We start from the raw sequence: 19,308 nt of genomic DNA on the forward strand, positions 1-19,308 counted from the left end.
TTTTTATTCCCCGACTGAAAATTTACGATCCCGGTGATCGGAAGATCATGATAACCTCATTTGATGATAGTGAGAGAACCGGACTAATTTGCCGACCTGGATCGAGGACTTCGATCATGTTGATCTCGAATCGTTCGACCGATATAATCGGCGAACTAACTTCGGGCGAGAAGACTGCTAATATTCCCCTTAACATTGGTGACTGCCCCTTGAAGTTCATTCGGCTTCTCACCACATTGGATGTCCCGACAGCGGCTCGGTTTCGAGCAATAACATTGATGACGACCTCTCTCATCTTCATGAGAGTCATAGTCACCCCATCTGAGCTGTACATCTATCCGATGTCGATGGCCGGTCTCCTGATCAGACACATCTTTTGATTCAGCCACGAGACTAGGCTTTGACATAGGCCTCTATTAGATAGGGTGTACTGCCGATCTCTAGAGATCGCCCAAATGATGTAATCCAACTTTTAATGTAATCCGATCTCTAGAGATCGCCCAAATGATGTAGTTCAACTTTTAATGTAATCCGATCCCTCGAGATCGCCCAAATGATGTAATCCGACCTTTCGGAAATAAAATTTTATTTTGTCAATTATCATATTACTATTATTGCATTGGCTATTTTTTCAATCTCTGATGTATTTATCCGATCCGGTTCCTAACTGAACAACCCTTAACCGATCCGCACTTCCAAACATCCGTCTTAATTCACCGATCTGTAACTAGCCGATCTCTTTTATTATGGAATTTTGGAATATTCGTGAGACGTGTCAGAAAAAGCTGGCGAGTCCTACGAACCAATGTGCCGCCTGGGACACCGTGAGCATTAAATGCTCAGACGGGTATAAATAGGGGACGGGTCAGCCAGTTGCTTCCTTATGTCATTTTCAGCCTTTCGCGAGCAATTCCAAAATTCTCTCGATTTTTCAACTTTTTCCGACACCGATCAAGCTCCGGTAAGGGTTTTGATCCTTCTTTTATTTTAAATTCTCTATTTCCTTTGAAAATGAGCGGCGCTGAGGGTCAGAGAGTGGCAAGCCCCCCTTCCGTTCTGATCTCGTGGTCGTCTGATGAAGTGGAGGTGGTCGGACCAAGCGTGCGACCTGAACCTCCTAGGGTCTCCGTTCCAGCTCGGGGGCAAGTAGCACCATCAAGGCATGTACATTCTTCAGGGAGAGAAAATCTTCCCATGGACGAGCTGCCATCAATCCTGCAAAAAACCGACCTGCAGTCGTTCAGCCAGGAGTACAACATTGAGCCTGATTCATACGAACTGATTAAGTGTCACGGCGATCTTCGTGCCGATCATTTCTTCGAGGAGAACGATATGATCATGGTATACGAAGAACAATTAAAGGCCGGGCTGCGGTTCCCCCTTGATGACTTCTTCAAGGAAGTTTTAAAATTTCACCAAGTGTGCATCGCCCAAGTTCACCCGAACTCGTGGCGGATCCTAGTAGCCTTCAGAGGCCTCTGCCGAGCTAAGGGACTCCGTCCTACAGCTAAGGTATTCGCCGAACTACATAGATTAACTCGTCGAAAGGACGACGAGTATTGGTTCTTCCAGGCGAAGCCACATTGCGGGCTTTTTACCGATCTGCCCTCCTCCCTGAAGAATTGGAAGAATCGCTTCTTCATTCTGAGGAGCAAAATTCCGAACGGCTTTGAGGGCTTCCCTCGCAGCTGGCTGCACCAGGGCCCCTTACTTCCGAAGCGCATCACCCTAAATAGGGAAGAAGGCCTGATGGTGATGGAGCTGAAAGATCAGGCGGCCAGAGAGAAGTTCTCTTGTTTGGATGCAGTGACTGCCGAACTGCATCACTGGACAATGGAGTTGATCACTGGCGAAGATCGCGGGCTTCAGCTCTCTGACCTCGGCATCGGTATTTTCTATATCTCAGATCTTTGGACCTTAGCGATCTCACTGACCTCTTCTTTGTGCAGGTATGGCAAGCGGCGAAGCTTCTAAGGAGAGCCGAAAGCGGAAAAGGGAGGTCTCCCAGAAAGTGCAAGAGATGAAGTGTTCCGAGCTGCTTCAGACGCCCAGTCATGATCCCAGGGAGATGCAAGGAGGCTCGTCTCAATCTTCGGGACCGTCGGTCATAGAAGTGGTCCGATGTCCTCCTCGCCAAGAAGAGGTGCCTCCACCTCCTCCAGTCGCTTCGAGTGCGGAAGGGGGTCCTTCCCAACCTCCTGTAAGGACCCTTTCCCGCGGTGCCCAAATCTTGATCCACTCGCTGGAGAAGAACCGCACGGTTCGAGAGAACCCGGGTTTTGCTAAGGTCTTGGGGTCCTCCATCTGCCTTCGGGAGGATCGGGATAGGCTGTCCCCGGACAATCTTGATGACATCCTGACCCGATCTATGAGCCTGAACGTGGAGTGCTTGGTGAACCAGCACATTGTCCGGGAGAAGGCTCACCGCCTGGGTAAGGAGGTCGAGAAGATGGGTCATGAAGTGGCTTCCCTCGGATCCCAACTTTCATCTGCTCAGAACTACATATCTGAAATTGAGGGGCGAATGAAGCTTTATGAGGATAAGCTGGCCGAGCAAGCTCATGTTCTGGTCGAGCAAGCTCATGTTCTTGAAGAAGTTCAGGCGCTCCGGGCTGGTGAAGTTGCTCACCTCACTGAGGAGCTCAAAGCGAAAAAAGAAGAGGCGGTGACAAGGGAGGCCGGCGCTTATGTGAATGCTCACAGGGATCTCTTGGCCGAGCTCAAGAAGCGTTATCCCGAGGAGGACTTCTCCTGGATGGTCGACCTGGCTCCCCAAGACGAAGAGGAAAGCGAGGAGGAGGCCGAAGGTGAGAGAGGGAGCGAACAAAATGTAGATCCGGCTGGGGGTGATCCCCCAGTCGAATGACCTATATAAATTTTAATATGAAATGAAATGAAATTCCCTTTTTGTTCAATGATTGGATGTGATCGGAAAGTCTCTAAATTGCATAAACACTTGATTGTCTGAGCATATTAGAACAACATCTAAAAGTGATTATTAATCTAAGTGTAAAAGGTCGGAAAACACAATAAGCATGAGATCGGCAGGGAACCAACGCTAAACGGGACTTGATTAAAATTGGAAATTTGACGTGAACACTTAAGATCGGGATCATCATTAAACCGGATCGAAACCTTAACTTTATTATTCCCAAACTTTTAAATGAGAGATCGGCAATAAGACTGGTGGCACGAAGGCCTAATGTTGGTTAAATCTCGTTTGACAAGAAAGATCGGAAATATAATTGACTGATCAGGGGACTTGACAATTGGTTTGAGAGATCGGTGATGCTTTAAATGATATGGGGACTTAGTATTGATTCGATTCCTTCTGAGGAGAGATCAGAAATGTGATTGGCTGGCAAAGGGAGACTGTGTTGGGGATCGGCTTCAAAGTTTATTGATTTCAGGGATCGGCCAAAATATGGTATCGACACTTATTATGAAGTATCCTCGATTGTGAACCTATTTATGATACTTTGTACTAGAAATACTATCACTCATATTCTTAACAACTTAAGAATAGAATTTCTAACAAAATATCAATGAATATTTTTTATTACACATAAATATATTATGTAAACGGAAAAGTGGAAATGCCTTTTTATTAATAAAAACATGTACAAGATACATACTAAATGATATGCTCTAGGGCATACTACTAACACATGTACATCTCAAGAGTATAGATATAATACATGTACATGTACATCACAAGTCAAACACAACTTTCAAGTCGCCTTATTAAAATCAATCCAGGAAATGGTTTATATATATAAATATAGAACAGATTAAGCATTTCAAACGCGAATTTTTATACACAGTGTAATCTAGAATGAGAGAATTTATGCAGATATGTGGCTTCTGGTTTGTGATGTCGTTGCTATGGTGTATAGAAACGAGAGCTTCAGCAGCTGTGCTACCTCCAGGTGATTGTCCTGAAACCTGTGGGAATGTTAATGTGCCTTATCCATTTGGGATCAACGACACATCTGCTAGAATTGTGAATCCTAGATGTGCCATGAACCATTTCTTCATGTTGACATGCAATTCGACGTACAATCCTCCTGCCCTATATTTTGGAAACATCCCAGTTCAGAATATCTCTGTGGATGAAGGCACCATGTCTGTCACCATCGACGAGGCTTTCGACTGCTACGACAAGGCAGGGCTGACCATGAATATAAACCGGTGGATGCAGCTGGGAGATGGCCCGTTCAGATTCTCTGACACTCGCAACAAGCTCACAGCTGTTGGCTGCGATACCTTAGCCTTCATGACTGATGCAGAAGGAACCTTTGGAAGTGGCTGCGTATCCTTATGCGAGGAGAACATAACGCTGGAGGATTCTTGCTCAGGAATTGGATGCTGCCAGACTGCAGTACCAAGAAGTCTCAAGACGTTAAACATCAGTATTGGAAGTGTGGACAATCATAGCCTTGTTTTGGCCTTTAATCCATGTGGATTTGCGTTTTTGGCCGATCAGAGGACCTTCAATGTCTCGAATTTTCGACTGTCTGATAACCCATATTCAACTAAGGATTATCCAACTCCAGATGTTGTTATTGAATGGGTAGTAAGAGAAGAGACGTGTGAAAAAGCTCAATCTAGATCAAACACGAGCGAATATGCGTGTGGTGATAATACCAACTGCACGTTCTCTGAAAATGGTAGGGGATATCGGTGCTTATGCAGAGAAGGATTCACAGGAAATCCCTATCTACAGCAAGGATGCCAAGGTTTCAATTTCAATCCTAATCTGTTTTTTTTTTTTTTTTTGGTAAAATTCAAATTAATTGTCATAATTTATCAAGAAGTGTGTCCTGAATCAGCAAGGTGGGTGTATCCACCTTTGAATAGAAAAAATAATCCAAATTAATTCGTCTTTTGTGCTCTTCATCTATTGTAAACACAGTTTATAATTTTTCGTTCTGTTGGATTTGGGCCAAAGATTGTTTTTAAATTGTAAATTATTAAAAAAAATATTTATGATAAATTATTACACATGTTAGATCACACAAAATTGATTTGGGTTTAATTTTAAGTCAGGCACACCAAGGATCATAAATATTTTTAAAAAAGAAATCCTAATTTTAATTTTAAATTTATAAATTAATGGTTAATGGCCTTTGAAATGAAGAAGTTTTATAATTGTAATGAGTTGAAATTTAGTTATATTAGAGTATTTTTAAATTTAGTTAGAGTGATTTCTAAAATTATAAGAATTTAAATTTAAAATTTAATCAAAACTAATAAAAAAAAATATAGATCTTATAGAAATAGATTCTATTGATGTGCTTATTTCTCCTTACATGCATGTCATAGATATTGACGAATGCAAGGAACCAGAAAAGTATCCATGCGAAGGCAGTTGCAAGAATACAATTGGGAATTACACATGTAGCTGCCCACTTGGGATGCATGGCGATGGTAAAACAGGCTGTCAGGGGTTTCGCATCACAACCCTTGCCACAGGTACTAATCTTCCCTATCTCCATCAATCATTTCCTTTTATATATCCCCTAACAAAAATTACTTTTCTCATCACTAAATTACATTTTCAGCACCTAATCTGTTGGAAATTAGAGATTTTTGCTTCTAACTTTTGTAGATTTCTCCATTGTATTTACAAAATTATGATTTGGCAGAGCCAGATGGGGTTCAAAAATTAACACTTAATTTTAGCTGATTAACTTTCTTTTTCTCTTCATTTTATATCAACACTTAAATAATTAATAGAAATAACTTTAGCTGGGAATATATTTTGTGCACAATTAACTTAGAGCGGGTAAATTTTGCATATATATCATGTTAAGTCTACTAGCTATTTGATTTATTCAAAGGGAAACCATTTTATATTGCAAAAAATTTGCTAAAAAATTCTTAATTTTAGTGTTTTCTTAAAAATATTTATATTTTTAGCTTTAATAATACTACACTTAAATTTTTTTTAATTATACTCTTAAGTAGTCATTTTCCAATGGAATTGACAAATCCACATTGACAAAATCTTTTTAAAATTAATTTCAAGTGAAATAATTTAATAAAATTAATGTGAAAAATGACATGACATGATTTAAAAAAAAAAAAAAATCTCTCTCTCTTACCTCCCCCTATCTCACTTCTCTTCACTCTTTCTCTCTCTTTCTCACACTCTGTCTACACATCTCCATTTCTCTCTTCCCAACCACACCCTACCTTTTCCACGCCCCCCAACCCTCCCCCCCTCTTTTTCCCACAATCCATCAAATTCCAAGTTCAAAGTCAAATTCCCTCAACAAAATCATAGATAACAAATAAAAAAAAAACCAACAAATCACATATCCTTTTGTAGAATCACAAACCATATATAAAATTCACAAACTGAGTAATTAATTGAATGGAGGACAATAAATTCCCAAAATCACAAAAGCTCATATGTGAATCACAGATGTGTATATATATATATATTGTTCCAAACCATCAATGCTAATAGTCAACTTTCTGACTGTGAATATCTAACATTATTCATTAGCGTTCTAAACTGTCGATTAAAAAACAAAAAAGAACATTTTCCAGCAGAATTTTATTCCTTAATTTTGAGTGAAATCTATAAACTTTTAGGTACGTTAAGTCTCAAGTTTTAGTCCTAATCAAAGCCGATAGTACCCAAAAAAAAACTTCTAAGTGAAAACGTTTATGAATTGAAGTTTACGCTTCCAGAAAATACAGGAAAGCAATTAGTTTGAATTTTTCCGGTTTTTATTGTCTCTTTTTACTTGTAATTTTTTTCCCTGATTATATCTTATTAATCACAGTTTTGGGAGCACTCATGTTGGTTTCAATTATCATTTTTCTGATTGTGATCATATGGAAGAAGCGAAGAAAAGAGAAGAACTTTTTAGATAATGGAGGTAAATTATTAAAGCACCAACGAGTGAGAATTTTTACTGAAGCAGAACTAGCAAAAGCTACAAACAATTATGTTACAAGTCAGTTGCTGGGGGAAGGTGGTTTTGGGTCTGTTTACAAAGGAGTTTTAGCAGATAACACACAGGTTGCAGTAAAAAGGCCAAAAGACTTGGACAAAACTCAACTCAATGAAGAGTTTCAACATGAAATTGGCTTTGTTTCACAAGTTAACCATAAAAATGTGGTCAAGATCTTGGGCCTATGTTTGGAGACCACAATTCCATTGTTAGTTTATGAGTTCATTTCAAATGGAAGTCTATATCAGCATATCCATCAAAGGAGGTCTCAAATATTAGCAAATTGGAAAAATTGTCTGAAAATTGCTGCGGAGACTGCACTTGCACTTGATTATTTGCATTCTCTAGCAAACCCTCCAATTATTCATGGAGATGTCAAGTCTGCGAACATCCTCCTAGATGATGATTACACTGTGAAGGTTGCTGACTTTGGAGCTTCAGTGCTAATTTCTCCAGGTCAATCTAATATGGCCACAAAAATACAAGGGACTTTTGGCTACTTAGATCCGGAGTATCTTATGACTAGTAATTTGACAGAAAAAAGTGATGTATATAGTTTCGGGGTTGTGCTTGTGGAGCTCTTATCAGGAGTGAAGCCGAACTCTAGTATTGTGATGAGATCAGGAGAAAAGACTAACATCATTCAGAAATTTCTCTCTTCTCTAGAAAATAAGAAACTCTCTGAAATACTTTGTTTCAATGCAACTGATGAAGAAATGGAAGAGATTGGAGTTTTTGCAGAGCTAGCGAAACAATGCTTGAGCAGTAGTGGGGTGAATAGGCCAACCATGAAAGATGTAGCCGAGGAGCTTGGGAGGTTGATGAAGTTGCATCAGAGTTTATGGGCTCAGCAAAATAGTGAAGAGACCGAGAATTTTTTAGGTGGTGATTCATCATCTTATCTTTCCATTGAAATTGAAACAACAAAGATGAAGCAACCTGACACTCTTAATATGACAACAATTTCTTTTGAATACTCTGCTGATAGTGTTTGAATTGGTTAGCATAATCTTTCAGAAGAAAGCACTTCCAAATAAGTCCCAATTCTCCCAAGCTGCAGTTCAGTGATTGTGGTTGGTTGACTTCCAGCATAAAACTCAGTCAATTCTCAGAGTATAGATGTTTTTGTTGTTTATTCGATCTCAATATATATGTAAAAAATTGTAATAGTTTGTTATTCAATAATTTACAGTTTGGAAGAATGTATATCAGTATTCACCTGAATAAAGAACCAGAAGTAAAAATTTATTTGTGTGTAACTCTAGAAAGTGCACTGGTTTGGAGTGGTAAGTTTCAAGAATTCTTTTTATTTATTATTATTTTTTTTTTGACAAGCTGAATAATTTATAAAAACATAGCAATGGCCAGATAACCAGCTATAGGAACCAGATACAAAAATCATGACCTTGGCAACAAACCAATCCTAGCAACATACAGCACTAGAACACAAGGACTTGCTGAACAAAACATAACTGGACAACCTGAGACGAACACCAAGTTAAGAAATAAAAGGCTACAAAACAGAGCTAACGACAACCAATAAACCAATCCTAGAACACAACTAAGGACGCCAAGCAAAACATCCAAAGCCAAAGCCAAACCACAAGCATCGAAATTCCCAAAACAGCTACACTCCACATGATTCTTTGCTGGGCAACCCCTTTAAGCTATTGCAACTGCAGAACCCCACAGTATGGCAAACAACCAGCAAAAGCTAAGGAGCAAAGAACTAGAACCAATATCCACGCAGACCAATCAAGAAATAGCCTAGCAAAAGAGAAGATACCATGAGGTAAAGGACCACCTCAAAACAAATTAGAGAAGCTGGAATAAAGTAGAAGACAAAATCAATGGCAGTAACAGCTCAAAAATGCAGAAGAACAGCAGCAAGCGAAGGGAATTAAAATCTCCAAGCAACAGCCCATTGAAGAATTATGACCGAAGAACAAAACACATCCTGGATTACAGCTAACAAAAGAAGATGGCGATGCCAATATGAGGAGGTATGTCAGTAGAATAAGAAATTTCAAAACGACTTCCTACTCTCAGTAAAGCTGCAGCCAAACTTCAAAACTTATTAGGATAAAAACACAGAGACGAGGCGATCTCCACCAATTACAAGCTGCTTCTTCAGCTCCAAGCTTCCAAATCAAAAGAGAGAAGTCAAACGAAACCAACATTGATCATCCAACAATAGATAAAAAAGATTGGCCAGGAATTGCTACAACATTTTATTTGTATCCAATTCTAGTAATAACGGTTCCACTACAAAAATAATTTTTCAAGGTTGTGTTCAGAAGCTAGTGATGATAGCACAGTAGTATTTAGAAGAAAGTTTAAGAAATTTAAATATTTATGGGGTTTTTTAATTTTAGAGAAAATTCTATAATTTAATCCTCAATTTTTGACACTTATTTTAATTTTAGATATTAAGTTACTTATAAGTAAAAAATATACAAAATTATTAACATGGTTTAATGATTAAAATAAAATATTTAAATTTTATTAATGAATTTCATATTTTATTTTAAAAAATTCATTAGAAAATATGTTAACTTTAGCAATTTTAAATATAAATAATTCAATTATTAAAAAATGAATGTCCAAAATTTGAAGATTAAGTTCCAACTAAAATTGAAAAAGTCTGCAAAAATTTAAGTGTTTTTACAATTTGACCATAGGAGAAAGAATTTATTTCATTAATGCACAAAACAAATGGTAATTCAGTAATGCTCACTTTGATTGTGAAGGGCACGGCAGTTGACACTCGCCATGACTAGAATAGCCTTTTTGATTTTTATATATACAAGTTGTCATTAATTAGATTTTCTTTTCTATATATGGTTAAATTATAATTTAGTCCCTAAAATTTGATAAAACCTATAATTTAGTCATTGTATTTTCAAAATCAAATAATTTAGTCCCTAAGATTTGACAAAATCTACTTAGTCCCTGCTGTTAGAATTAAATTGCTTAGTTTTAAAACTATAGGGACTAATTTGTAGGTTTAACCAAATCTAGGGGATAAAATTGTTAATAAAATAAAATCTTAGGAGCTAAATTATTTTCAAATTAAAAATAGAGTTAAAGGCATTTTGGTGATTTTTGCTAGAATTAACAATAAATTAATTGAAATTCTAATGGCAAGGAATAAATTGTAAGTTTTGTTAAATCACAGGGACTAAATTACTTAATTTTGAAAATAGAAGGAGTAACTTGTAGGTTTTGTCAAATATCAGAGAATAAATTATAGTTTACCCTATATATATATATAGCCTCTAGAAAATCAATTGCAGGATTAGTTAGCTAATCTTATTAGCCACCCTGAACTATGCCAGTCCTTAAGGGATTCACTCCTGGCAGGACCCCAAACCCTAAAAAGATGTTTTAACTCAAGTTTGCTCAAAAAATGCTGAGAAAGAGATTGTTTTACATAAGTCAAGACCTCATCTTCTACCACCATTCCATCTAAAGCCAATAACACCTATGACTTTATAACCATTCTCCAAAAGGCCAAAACAAACAAAGACAAAACCCCTACTTCTGCTCTCTCTCTCTCTCTATATATATATGTGTGTGTGTGTGTGTGTGTGGAAAATTACAAGAAAATACCTTGTGATTTCACACAATCTTTACTTTAGGATCTAAGATTCAGTTTATTGTTACAAGTTAGTAAAAGAAGGATTTTGCACCAACCCATTAAAATGTGCTAATGTGAAATTAAAAATTAATCTTATTGCTACTAATCCACAAGTATACGAAATCGCACAAGTAATAAAGTAAAGAGTAAAGTATCATTCCAATGAGAATTGTCCTTAATTACCAAAATCTATGTTAATTTTACTAATATCTAGACTATCAAATTGGATTAAACTCAATAAATTAAAATTAAACTAAAAAATAAAATTAACTAAAATTGGAAATTAACTAATAAAATCAATGAAAACTTTGGGTTTAAAATCAAATAAAAGTGGCTAGGGATACCTAATAATTAATCTCAATCAATTTTGTATAATAATCATTTTTAACTACTCTTGCAAGGGTAAATAATCAAAAGCATATAATAATCCCTTCTAGGCATTATCAAACTTTCTAATTAAAAAAATAACCCCCCATTTCCCAAGAGAGAAATAATTAATTAGAGTATTAAGAAAAAGATTATTTCAACCAAACCCCATATACCAATCTTACTTTCCACGCTTAATTGAAATCTATGATAGTTGTTATCAAATCAAACTCATAATCATGTAATCCAATCATAGATTATAAATCTAACATCATTCAAGTATTTGGCCAAGATACTCAAAAGCATTAAACTAAAAAATAACAACTATTAGCAAAGCAGAGAAAATTAAATCAAAATCTAAAGATCAAATCAAGTCAAGCTACATCAATTCCCTAGCTAAAAAATCAAGCCACTCATAATGTCAAAACTAAAAACAACCTTAACAAAATTGTATTTAAACATAGCAATAACAATTTAATCTCTAAACAAATTTAAAGGAAAGAAAAGAGAAGAAAAAACTCTAGAAGCTTGAAGACTTGATAATAAATTCTTGCTCCAATCTCCTCAACTCTTCCTGCCAAGCCTTTCTCCAGCTCAAAATTTCCCATTCTCTAGTGTTTGGATCCTTTTTCTTAAGAGAAAAATGTCCCTTCCTTTTCTACCAGCCAATTTCCAACAACTCTCTTTTTTGGATTATTCCCTCACTCTTCATAAGGTGTCAAAAGTATATTGGGTGAAAAAAAAACCCTCAAAGACCATTTCATGGCTAGCCATGTGTGTGGAAAGGATTCCCACAGCTAGCCATGTGCCCTATCTTCCATCCCATAAGAAGCCATGCTTGTTGCTTTAATCTCATAGACAACTATGAGAATCTCATAATTGGGGGTGAGATCTTCTGCGCAAATTAGAATTCTCTCCAATTTTCATTAATTCTTGTGTAAAACAAATGAACTTCAATTAGATAAAATAAAACTCACTTTCAACTTAATTAACTATAAAATGTAAATAAAAAAAATATTAAGAGATTAAATATTTACATGAATTAATAAAATTTACTTTATAAAATATTATATATCAAATATCCCTAAACTTGAGTTTTTACTTGTCCCCAAATAAAAGAACATATAAACACAAATGAGAGATTTGATAAAAGCAAAAAATTTCAAACATGGTTGCAAATTTTGATAAATCAATTCAGAAAAGAATAATTTCACTCAAATGCTATAATTTAATCACCTCAATCAAAAATTTAAAAATTAAATTTCACAGTTTAATCATTTCAACCTGTTCATACTTAAATGAAACTCTATACAATTAATAAATACTTTGCTTCCTTTAAATTTCAATAAAGTAGTTAAACTCTGCACTCCAACTAGACATGCAATTTTATCAGTCTATTTTCACTAATGAGATAGTATTCTAGGAGATTCAAAAAGCACAAACAAAATAAAATAGAAATGAAAATCAACCGATCATCATGAATCAAAACATGTAAAAACCTTAATTTTTAATTCCCTCTTTATTTCTTTATTTATTTACACTTTTTTTTTCATTATATGAACAACATTTTAGCACTCTTCCTCATATCGTCATTTGCCTTTTTACGCGAATACCAACGTTGGTCATGAAGGTTCCCGGTTACTCAGCAATCACAAGTTCAATGTTCTTTACATTCTCATAATCCAAGCTATTGTTTGACTTAAAAACAAAAATGGGTCTCATGAATGTTCCTGGCTACTTGCAACTCGAACCAGTAGAGTAGACTGTGCAATTTTATTTTGTTGCTTTCTTTTTTAACTATGTACAAATATATACATCAAAAGAAGGAATATCAAATAAGATCAAGGCATGTTTCAATCACAATAATTAATTAATTCTCACATTAAAACCAAAATTAATTTGCTTAATTCATCTCCTTAACAAATTATCCGCATTTTATTTCTATAGACAAAATAAAATAAGTACACAAGGTTGGCGAAACAAAATTAATCATTAATTGTATAGAATCCCATTTAAGTACATCACAAATCTTAAACAAGTAAACTACATATTTAACTCTCAAACTCATATTGAAATAATTAAATACAACAATGATCAAAATTATTTTCTTCTGAATTTTTTAATAAAAAATTGTAACCATATTTTACAAAAAAAAAAAAGAAAATTTATGTACAAAAATAAAACAAAATAATAAAAATAAAATAAAATATGTACTCCCAAACTTATTAAAGACATTGTCCTCAATGGCTCAACAAAGAAGCATGTGCCATGAAAATAAGAGTGAAACACATGAGCTAAAATGAAGTGTGAGTGGTAGGGCTGTCGGGTCTTAGGAGAAGGAAATGCTAATGTGGACCAATAGAAAATGAAAACAAAAGAAAATAAAGAAAAACAAAATTAAATAAAAAATAAGGTAAACATTAAAAATTAAAAAAATAATGATAAAAAAGAAAATAAAAGAAAAGGAAAAATAAATAAAATAAAATAAAAAAATAAAAATAAAAATAAAATAATGAAAACATAAGAAAAAAAAATAAAAATAAAAATAAAAATAAAATAATTATAAAAAATTAAAAAAATAATGATAAAAAAATAAAACAAAAGAAAAGAAAAAAAAAATCATATTGCATAGCGCACGGTTTAGCGTGAGCAATGCAACCAAACCGTGGCATTTACTAGCTCACAAATTTTTCTTTTCAAAAACTAATGCACATGTTGAAATGAAATGGCTCATGGACTAGTGTGCGTGTGGGATCAATCTCACACCTAGCCATGGCCTTTGCTGCCCCATGAAGAAAAAATGACATAGACAATGTGGAATGCATGGCTTAGAGTGAAATGGCTTATGGCCAGGCATGCATGTGAGGGTCAATCCCATGGCAAACCATGTGATTTACTGCCATATAAACACAAAATGACAATTTTCAACTCCATTTAAACAAAAAAGCTCATGCTTAAGCATGGGATTTCTTGCAAACTCACATAAAACCATTACCTCTACTGTTTCTCATGATTTTTTTTTCTTTGCAAATTAAATTCAACCTCTTTTAGACAGTGAGTTCCATGCCCTAACATAACTAACTCCCACCTAGCCATGAATTTAATTGCTTCTAAAAAAAATTCACTCCATTTCAATACAAATGTGGCTCTAATGCAATATGACACTAAAATAAAACCATATACCAAAATTGCATCTTCTTCACATTTGCCTAACAAAATAACACGATTCAACTTCACAACTATCCATCAAGCACAAGATATACATCAAATTGTTATAACACTAAAATCAAGCATATTACAATATTTACAAGATACAATTTCAAGATATGCTCTAGGCAATACTACTAAAAAAAGTGAACTCCCTTACTTGTATTAGGTGCTTAAAGGTCTTGTTTCATAGTCCCAAAAGCCTTAAAAGTCTGTTTAGAATGAGTGCAGTAGAATTCAGGTCGAATTAGAAGTCTTATTTGGTGCAAAGTACACAACTCGTGTGGCACTATTTGGCCTGACCCATGTAAGTTTTTGGACCATTTCATGTTTCTTATTTTAGGGAGGACAGCAAGTTACACGGGGCATGGCATGTTACACAGGGTCAACTACATGGCCCATGTACTTGAGTCCTTCCAAGCTTTTTCAGGTTCTCTTGGCCAAAAGGTTACATGGGGTGTGCTCCTAGTTTACACGACCCGTGTAACTTTGTGCAACATGCTTTTTTGACTTTTTTGATTTCTCAATCTATTCAATCAATTCTATGCCTTGAATCTTCATTAAATCACCTGAAAAGATATAGAAAACACGAAATTAAGTAGAGACTATCAAAACTAATGAAAATTGAAGAAATTAAGTAAAATTCATGAAGTTAACTACCTAAATTATAACACTCCCTTACCCGATCTATAGTGCAGCCGAGTAAAGGAATGCCACATCCTGTGCCAAAGCACCTAATCTTGTCATATTTAATTGATGGTCAATTTAATTTCGTTATAATTTAATCAAGGAAATTTTGAATGGAATCTGTAAGAGTTTTTCTATATTATTAACATTCTACCTGTTAAAAAATAGACCTGTTAAACTTATCCAAATTGGAGAATCTCAAATTTATAACAATTTCAAATCTCAATTCATATTTTTTCATCTATTCACATACATTTCTATACATAAATTTCCTTTGTTATATTAATTTACAAAATATGTACATTTATCATATATCTCAAAATTTAATTACAAACTTGTGTTTAATTACTTATGTTTAATTATAGTACAAAATCATGCACTACAGTGGGCCAATGATCTCTACAAGAAATATATGGAGGTGACAGGGACCACTACTGTAGATCAGTCCCAAAAATCCTTGTCCAACATCTACTGGGTCTTATCCCCTAGACCTACACGAGGAAAAACTATCACGCTAAGCATTTCTGCTTAGTGGTGCACTAATATAATGAAAATACAATATACAAACCAAATAATTTTCATGCTTGTATGAAATGAAGAAAATATACATTTAAATATTCATAAATAATTTATAAGAATATAGAATTTATAACATCAAAATTTTGAAGTCATTTTGTTTGTTTTCTCATATTTCCATATTTTCATGATCTTTGGAAATAATTATTTTCATAGAATCTTTCCTTTTCTTTATTTTGATATTCAACTTTCTTAATTTATTTTAGTGCCCAAAGTAACCTTTAACATAACTGTCTAGACTGGATACGCGGGTTTTATTGGCGTTAGACACTCGGTGCCTAGAGCCGTTATAATGTCGGACACATTGGTGCCTGTCGGATATGCAATATAATTGGGCATAAAAGCCATGAGAATAATCATATCGGACACTCGGTGCCTACCAATGATTATTCAAAGCAATCATGAATAAGGGATAACCATATCAAACACTCGGTGCCTGCTAATGGTATCCGGGCATAGAAGCCATGGGCAACACTGCTAATGTAACACCCCTAATTTTTAAATTTATTATTTTTGGATAAATATCGATATTTTATTTTATTTGAATTTTAGGAAATTATTTGAATTTTTTTCGGATTTTAGAAACCGGGTTCGATTTTCCAAAAATATAAACTTTGATGATTTTTAAAAATTAATTTAAAGACTACGTGGCAAAACTAAAAATATATTTGTAGTCTACGCATTTTTTTGAGTTTTCTAGAATTTTTTTGAAATTTTTTGGCCTCGTTTTCGATCCCAAGGCAGAGTAAAAATTCAAAATTTTGTATTTCGAATCGAACAGGCCGAATCGAATCGGACCGGATCGGACCGGTCGAATCGGACCGGCTCCTTCTTCTTCTTCTTCTTCTCTTTTTCTCCCGCGCGCGTTTCCTCCTTCCTCTCTCTCTCTCTCTCTCCCATTTTCTCTCTCCTCCTGCCTCAGCCCGCCGGCCAGCCACCTCCCATGCCACCCCAGCCCGCCGGCGCAACCCCCTAGCCGCCCCAGCTCACCGGCCGCCACCTGTAGCGTTGGCAAACGTCGCACGAAGCGACGCGACGCGCGAGCGACACTCTTCGACTTCCCGGTCGAAATCCGGCCGATCCGGCTACCAATCGGATTGGGTCTTGTGCCTAAATCTATCTACTCATCGAGAGCTTTCAATAGACACCAAGAACGCCGAAATCCATCTAGCGGTTTGTCCAATTTTTGCCCGGGAAGTTTTAGCCCATTTTGACTTTTGGGCTAGATTTCTCACAAACCGTGAACCTCACGAGAAAACCGAGAATACCAGGGCGCTCCACTCGTTGAGAGCTTTGCGGCAATATAAATTTCAAATTTTCCCGACACCGTTTTTCGGTGGGTCTCATGAAACTTCGTAGTGTTTTTCTGAGCATTAAATGAGCTTAGAAAATTTCGTAAAATTTATGTACTAACCCCAGTGTTGTGGGCTTCGTGTAGGTATCTTCAATTCATGGAAATTCGACAGTTGTCCAGGTCTGTGAATTTCCGGCCAGACAGACCGATTACCGAAAAAGTCTCCGAATTGGATCAAGGTTTTGGCTACCCCACCATTGTCAAACGTCCCGAGCGCATCCCCGAAGTCGGAATCGGCATAGGTAAACCCGAACCTTACTTTTTTGTAATTTTCTAATGCTTAAATGAGATTAAAAATCCGTAAAATATTCGTAGTAGCTCAGAAAATTATGATTCTTTTTGCAATATTCTAGTAATATTGCTAAGGACCGCGGGGCAAAGTTTTAGAATTTTTAGAGCTTATTTGGGCAATTTTTGCAAAAATGATCAATTATAAGGACTAAATTGAAATTTTACATATTGTGATGGATGACTGATTTGATGGGTCCAGGAGGGGCTGTGTGATGTGATTGAGTTGTGGATATATGGATTGTGAATATAGAATTGTGTTTTGAGCCCTTTTGCAGGTTGGGTAGGTCCTAGGTATAGGGGAAACTCTACCGGATTTTCAGCACGACTTAGGACGTATTTGATCTTTTCTTAGTTTGTATTGAGTCAAATTTATTAAATGATTGTAATAAAATTGTCAGGTGAGCCGGGACAGCCTTCTTCCTCCGCCCAGCCGCCACAGTGATTGCTGTCAAGTCTGTGAGTAAAATATTAATTTTAATTGTAATTTCGATATTATTATATGTTCAAGCATGCCCATGCATCACTTATATGTATATATCTATGTAGTTAAACTCTAGGCACGTTTTATGTTGCATTCATAACTGTTAAAGTGCCATGGATGTTGTTGTGGTAATTTGGAGCAGTGTGCGTGCGTTGGCGTGCGTGTGATGTGGTGCTAACTATGGATAGGACGGGTAGACACGGCTTGAGTTCTTCGCTGGGACCCCGATTTGGTTTATTAAGCGAAAGTCCGGCTTGAGTTCTTCGCTGGCACAAGTTGGATTTAAGAGAGCTGTATAGGGGATCAGCTCCCATATATTATGATTGATATTACTGGGTGTGTGAGTGCTCCAAATTACCTTTTTGATGCTATGATGTGAAATTATTGCTGATGTTGCATTTCACTCTACAGGGTGTATTAGCTTTAGATAGTTATAGAGATTATGGTTAAAATTGATATTTTACTCTCTGAGTCGAACGCTCACTCCTGTTCAATATTTTTCCAGGCCACAGGAGGATATTTTTGAGGTTAACCTGCTTTTCTCTCTCGCAGGTCATTTATTCATGTTTGTGTAATTCTATAAACTTCTAGAATTTTCGCATGTGTTAGAAGTATTTATTGAATTGGGTCTGTAATATAAATTGTTATTTTGGACCTGTAAACTTATTATTTTATGCATGTTGATGGACTGGATGAGGGAGCTGAGCTCCCATTTATTTTTATGTTGTTATGAGTATGTGGAGGGTGAGCTGAGCTCCCCAATTGATATATATTGTGTTTACAGGTCGGGCGAGTCAAAAACTCCCCGTTGAAAGGTCCATTTTATGGCCAGACTCTGTCCTATTAATTTCTTGAAATTGGGCCCAAATGGGCCTTAGAGTTGGGTTAAGGAATAGTTAGGCTTACTACGAGCCTCGGGGGCTTTAGGCTGGCCCAGGTCCTAGTACCTGTCCGGCCCATAGGTTGGGTCGTGACAAATGTGGTATCAGAGCTTAGGCTCCAGATTCTTAGGGAATGTTCGTCTAAAATGTTCGGAAGAGTCTACTAGGAGTCACATGCGGAAAATAGGGTCCATGTTCGTCTTGCATTATCATCTTTGCTTCTAGTTTCTGCTTCATATAATTATGTATAAATATGAGTCTATAGAGCTGTGTAACATGCTGTTTTGAATTTTGTGGGCTAATGCTGCTGAATTTTAGGAAAATGCGTAGAAGCAGGAGAGCTGCCAGTGCACCAGAACCAGATGTGCCTGACGAGGTGTCAGCACAAGATGAGGCGCCTGCCCCGAGGAGGCGGGGTAGGAGGCCTAGAGCTGCTCAAGTAGAAGCACCGCCAGCGGTCAGATCGATCTTTTTATGGCACAGGGTCCCATGGACCCCATGGCAGCTACTCTAGCTGGGTTGCAGAGAACCATCGACATGATGGCGCAGTATATGGCCCACCCTCCACAGCAGCAGCAGTCCACCGCACTAAGAGGAAAACCTTACAAACAGATAATCAATTTCAAGAAGTTAGTACCTGGTACTTATGATGTGTCAGACGATGCATATCGGTTTTTGGATTCTATGACGGCGAGAGCAGTGCGATTGGTGATAGGAGACTTATAGAGTGTATGCAGCATGTCATGGGGCCTATGCCTAGACAATGGATGACCGACTACATATTACCTCGGATGGAGGGTTTGTCGTGGACTCAGTTGTGGAACTGTTCATCAATCGGTTTATACCAGAAAGTTTCA

The 19,308-nt window shown here is 36.4% G+C and overlaps 1 protein-coding gene across 1 annotated transcript; it reads left to right on the forward strand.

The window, feature by feature from the left end:
* Positions 1 to 3,624: 3,624 nt before the first annotated feature.
* Positions 3,625 to 8,227, forward strand: LOC110673594 (wall-associated receptor kinase 2). The gene is made up of 3 exons (XM_021836726.2): positions 3,625 to 4,739; positions 5,326 to 5,475; positions 6,798 to 8,227. Exons 1-3 carry the CDS (start codon positions 3,836 to 3,838, stop codon positions 7,961 to 7,963), a joined length of 2,220 nt encoding a protein of 739 aa, XP_021692418.2. The 5' UTR covers positions 3,625 to 3,835; the 3' UTR covers positions 7,964 to 8,227.
* The last annotated feature ends 11,081 nt before the right edge of the window (positions 8,228 to 19,308 follow it).

Source organism: Hevea brasiliensis, unplaced genomic scaffold, assembly GCF_030052815.1.
Source record: "Hevea brasiliensis isolate MT/VB/25A 57/8 unplaced genomic scaffold, ASM3005281v1 Scaf633, whole genome shotgun sequence".
NCBI classification, from domain to species: Eukaryota; Viridiplantae; Streptophyta; class Magnoliopsida; order Malpighiales; family Euphorbiaceae; genus Hevea; species Hevea brasiliensis.